This window comes from Capricornis sumatraensis, chromosome 9 (genome assembly GCF_032405125.1).
Source record: "Capricornis sumatraensis isolate serow.1 chromosome 9, serow.2, whole genome shotgun sequence".
NCBI lineage: Eukaryota > Metazoa > Chordata > Mammalia > Artiodactyla > Bovidae > Capricornis > Capricornis sumatraensis.
Window position 1 is genome coordinate 34060819 of NC_091077.1, and position 4465 is coordinate 34065283.

Sequence of the window (4465 nt, forward strand, 5' to 3'; positions counted from 1 at the left end):
CTGTGGGTCTTGCGAGGCCCCAGTTCTTTCCAGACCACTCCTAGCTCTCTCTACCAAGACGAGCAGCTGGCAGTACATCCTCTTAGAGTCGAAGTCAGTCATGGAGACCCTGAGAGAACTCAATCAAAATCAAAATCAAAACTCCACCTTCTTGTCCAAATCAACAGGTCAATCCCTCCCAAGTGTTGCATGGGCCCCAAGGTGATGAGACTGCAGAGCCATCAGGTAACCCAGAGCATCTCCTCGGCCCCTTCCCTTATATTCCTCTGGGCCCTCGTGACATAGGCTCAGAAGACCGTGCCGGCCTCAGGTCTCACCTCTCCTGAGAGAAGGCCACACCATCTTCCAGGATCTTCTGGCCCGTGAATTATCAGTTGCTGTGTGGAAATCAAGAGAGATGTTGAGTTGAGTTAAGAGATGTTGAGTTAAAGAGAACTTCCAAGGGAAGCTGAAAAGCGCAGGATAAATTCTCTCTTACAGTCATGACTTTATTAAAATGCGTGGGCCAAAAGCAAGGAGCCCAGTTACCCCCTTCGGTTGACCCCTGAGGTGAGAAAGCCCCACTTCTCCCTTCTGAGCCAGGATGGAGAGACAAGACTGGAGAAGACATAGCTCCCACTGCAGCCCTGGCCCCTGCTCACTTCCGGTCCTTGGGAGAATGGAACACACAGCCTGGACACTGGCTCCAGGGTCTCCTCAAGCTGACATCTTCCCCCGCAGGATGCTGCTCCTCATTCTCCTTCTCCTTCTGCTCCTCGTCCTCCCCGTCCTCGACCTCCTCCTCGTCCTCCACCTCCTCCTCAGGGGTGTTCTCTGGTTCCACGTTGCCTGTCAGCTGGGCCATGGTGAGATGAAAGACGTGGCAGCTGAAGCCCTCGCGGATACCATTCTGCACGTGTTCCTGCAGGACCTCCAGGCTGGGGAAGACCCGGCAGCAGGCCATGCACCGGAAGCCAGTCTCCATGGTCACCAGCCAGTCGGGTGTCCTGGCCCGGGGTCTCTCCTCGACGGCGGGTGACCCTGGGACGGGGCTGTCGGACTCAGCCCTCTCCTCGTGCTCTTTCTCCTCCCCGCTGGGCTCGCTGTCAGACAGGAGGTTTCTGGTGGACACGTCCGAGGGGGGAGTCCCCACCCACACGTCCTCAGGAAGGGTCACTTCCTCCATCCTCGGCTGCTTTTCTAGCGACTCCGAGGGTTTCTCTGCCTCCCAGGAGACAGCAACACCCTTTTTCATTTGTACCCGCATGTAGTATATTTTCATGCCCCTCTTTTCTTTGTTCATATGTAGAGAGGTTGCACAGGTCTTGTAGGATGAAGGGGAGGAGAAGGAGACACGTGGTGACAGGGGAGCTATCTCCCCTTGTTCTTGAAGATGGGCTAGGGGTGCTCTAGGCTGGGGACTGTCTCGATGCAACTTCCAGACTCCTGGGAAAGGAAATTAGAAACATAAGAACATGTATGGGTCCTTCCAGGAGCTGAGGGTGCTGTGGGGAGGGACATCTGCATGACATAGTTGTGTCATGAGCTTGGAGTTTGTTGGTCATAGAATGGGGTCGGGTATGTGTTGGCATCTGTGGGTTCTTCATCTGTGGGTGGGGAAGCAGATACTGGAGCCATATCTGTGTGCAGGGGTGTAGAGTGTGGTGCAGGGGCATGCTGTGGTATGTGAGGGATGCTGGTGGGTATGTTCACAAGGAGCAGGTGAGTTGGGGAATATCATCAATGTGTTACTTGTGGGAGGTGGGCTGTGGTACAGGAGGAGGGCCCTGGGGAATCGCCTGCTCGGGGTTGGTGTCTGGGCTGAGAATGGCTGAGTGGAGAGCAGATGCACGTGGGAGGTGTGTGGACCTGAGTGGCATGGTCCTGCCCTTGGGCCGAGCTCAAGAACTCTGTCCTTCTCTGGAAACAAAGGCAAAGACAAGCCTACATGTCCCTCTGAAGATGCTAAACCTGATCCCTCTGCCCTCCACTTCAAGCCCAGACCTCTTTAGCCCCTCTCCTTAATTTCCCCACCATGATGGGACCAAGACTCATACACCCCCACACTGAGCTTGGTCCACGCCCTCCTAAAGCTCAGATGTCCTCCCCAGGCTCCTCCACAAGGCCCTGACCACCTCTGAAAACCCTGGGTTTCTGCTCAGCCTTGTTGGGATCTATGTGTCGCTGCTCCAGAGCCAAGCACCCCTACACTCAAGGATTCCCATACCCTTACCACCATAGATGAGCTTGCGTGGAGAAGAAACACAGGAGAAGTATTCAGAAGCAGAAGAGACCTCCCCTGACCCTTGGGAGCAGACTCGGGCCACTGCAGTGCATCCTAGCTGAGGGGGATCCTCTTGTGATTTTGAGATTCCTGGGAGAGAAATTAGAGGCTGAGAGAGAGAGTGGTGTGGACATGTTTGCTCATCAGTCGTCTCTCCAACAAATATTTACAAAGTGTCTGACACATGTTAGTGACTACACATGGTTTGTAGTGTATGGTTTGCAGTGAATACACATGGTTTGGAGCATGTTTCCTGGTATATACTCTAGAATTCAATTAAAAATCAGTAAGTATTCTGTTGGTGTATTTGGGGGGATGTAGGTCTGAGAGGCGACTGTAAGTATATAGAAATATGAGTGATGTGGATTAGCTAAGTCTGTGATAAGTGTGGAGTCAGTATGGTAAGCACAGTGCAAACGTGTGCATCTGTGTCTGTGGCATTTGTGTGCATGGTTTCTGTTTACAATTCAGGAATTATGGGACATGTAACTCTTCCTCATTACATGGTGTGGCTTGCACTTATGGCTTGTGTTTATTCATTCATTCAATAAGATCCAGTGAGCAGTCACTATGTATCTGGCACTATTCCATTATTCTGGTATCTGGTAAAGCTGAGCATTCTTGTAGGGGAAGACAGACACTAAACAAAAATATAAATTATATAAAAATAAAATTATATAAATATAATTATATAAAAATAATTATAATCAGTACATAATACATCAGCGGGTGCCAGAGTTAGCAAACAAAAATACAGGACACCCGATTTTCAATGTGTGGTTTAATAAGGAGTTTATGTGTGGAGGTGTGTGATATTTCTGCTACATCAGTGTATATGAGTATGAGTGACTGCATCATGAAACACCCCTTACACATGCTGAGGGTCACCCAGGTCCCGGCAGGGTGACAAGAACTTTACCATGCAGACTTTATATCTGATAAGCACCCTATCCCCATTCTCCCCACTCTTTCCTCCACCACACACAGAAATATTCTGATGTGTAAAGGGCAGGGTAATCATTGCTTTCCCCATCCTGTCCCAGCTGCTGCCTGCTCCCAAGTCCCACCCTACAGTTGCCAGGGCCCTGGGCCCGGTAGGAGGTGTTGCTCTAATCTGGGGCCTAGGCCTCCAGCTGGAACTCTGGGGTGGGCCCCATTCTGCCCCACTTTCTCACGTGCCCACCCCCTCTCCAAGGGTGACTACTCACCTACACTTAATGCACGCAGGCACCCTGTAGCCGTGGCTCTCAGACCTCCCCATAGGACTCTAACAACATTTCTCACCCCCACCGCTGTGGTCTCAGGTCCTGGAAGGCCCTTCCCCTCTCCCTTGATCTCCTTCAGGAAATTCTTCCTGTTGAATAAATAAAACCTCCATGTTTTCTATAGGACCATCCCTAGACGAACAACCTCCTTTTAAAGAGCATTCCACTGCCTGAGATATTTTTCAACAAGGCCTTCAGCTCATGGGGCTTCTCTTTCCTCTTTGGTAAAAGGGGCCAAGTAACCCATGGGTCTGCCTCAGCATCCTTCACGTCCCCTAGCTCGTGACCCCAGGGAAAAAGCAAAGAGAAGTAGAAAGAACTTGAAGATTGAGAAAAGCTGCATGTCTAGGGCTGCACAGGCAGGATACAGCCTCTGTGAGTGCCACGAAGCCCTAGGCCTGTAGCCCCTGGAGAGTGCTCAAACCAGCAGGACTGACCTCCCATCTGCCTGGGGCATCTGGCCTTTCTGTGTCATCTCACACCGCGGGGACCTCCCCCGAGATGGATACAGCAACATCACCAAGACTGTGATGGTATCTTGCTCCCTGCTTCATATGTAACAGGTTCTCAGTACCCCCTTCCTAGAGAAGGCTCAGGTTGGCAGAAACCCTTGTGCCCCAGAGAAGTTGCCCCCACATACCTCCTCCCTTCTCGGCAGTCTCCTGGGACTCTTCATTTTCCAGGTGTTTCCTCTTTTGTCGCCTTTTCATCGTCCCAACTAGAAGACCCCCTAGAAGAAGATGCCACACGTCCAGCTCCTCCTCTTCGCTACAGGTTGGCCCTTCTTGGCTCTCCAGAGACCCACTGAAATGACTTGATAATTAAATCGAGTAAAAGCAGTCGAGTCTCCGAAGTGGCTGAAGAACTCGGACCACTTAAAGCAGCAGCACTGCCCAGTGCTCTCCACAGCACAGGGCTGTTAAAGTTCAAAGGTCGT

General features: G+C 51.4%; 1 protein-coding gene across 1 annotated transcript; it reads right to left on the minus strand.

Moving 5' to 3' along the window:
• Window positions 1-637: 637 nt before the first annotated feature.
• Window positions 638-4238, minus strand: FAM170A (family with sequence similarity 170 member A). The gene is made up of 3 exons (XM_068981030.1): window positions 4169-4238; window positions 2213-2353; window positions 638-1425 (listed from the first exon to the last, which is right to left on the minus strand). The coding sequence occupies exons 1-3, from the start codon at window positions 4236-4238 to the stop codon at window positions 638-640; spliced, it is 999 nt and encodes a 332-aa protein (XP_068837131.1).
• Between the last annotated feature and the right edge of the window lie 227 nt (window positions 4239-4465).

Excerpts from the sequence above, each read along its gene's own strand:
- FAM170A (XM_068981030.1), bottom strand. The coding sequence starts at position 4,238 with ATGAAAAGGCGACAAAAGAGGAAACACCTGGAAAATGAAGAGTCCCAG. Across the intron at positions 2,354-4,168 it reads GACTGCCGAGAAGGGAGGAG|GAATCTCAAAATCACAAGAG; the intron begins GTATGTGGGGGC and ends TTTCTCTCCCAG. Across the intron at positions 1,426-2,212 it reads ACGCAAGCTCATCTATGGTG|GAGTCTGGAAGTTGCATCGA; the intron begins GTAAGGGTATGG and ends TTCCTTTCCCAG.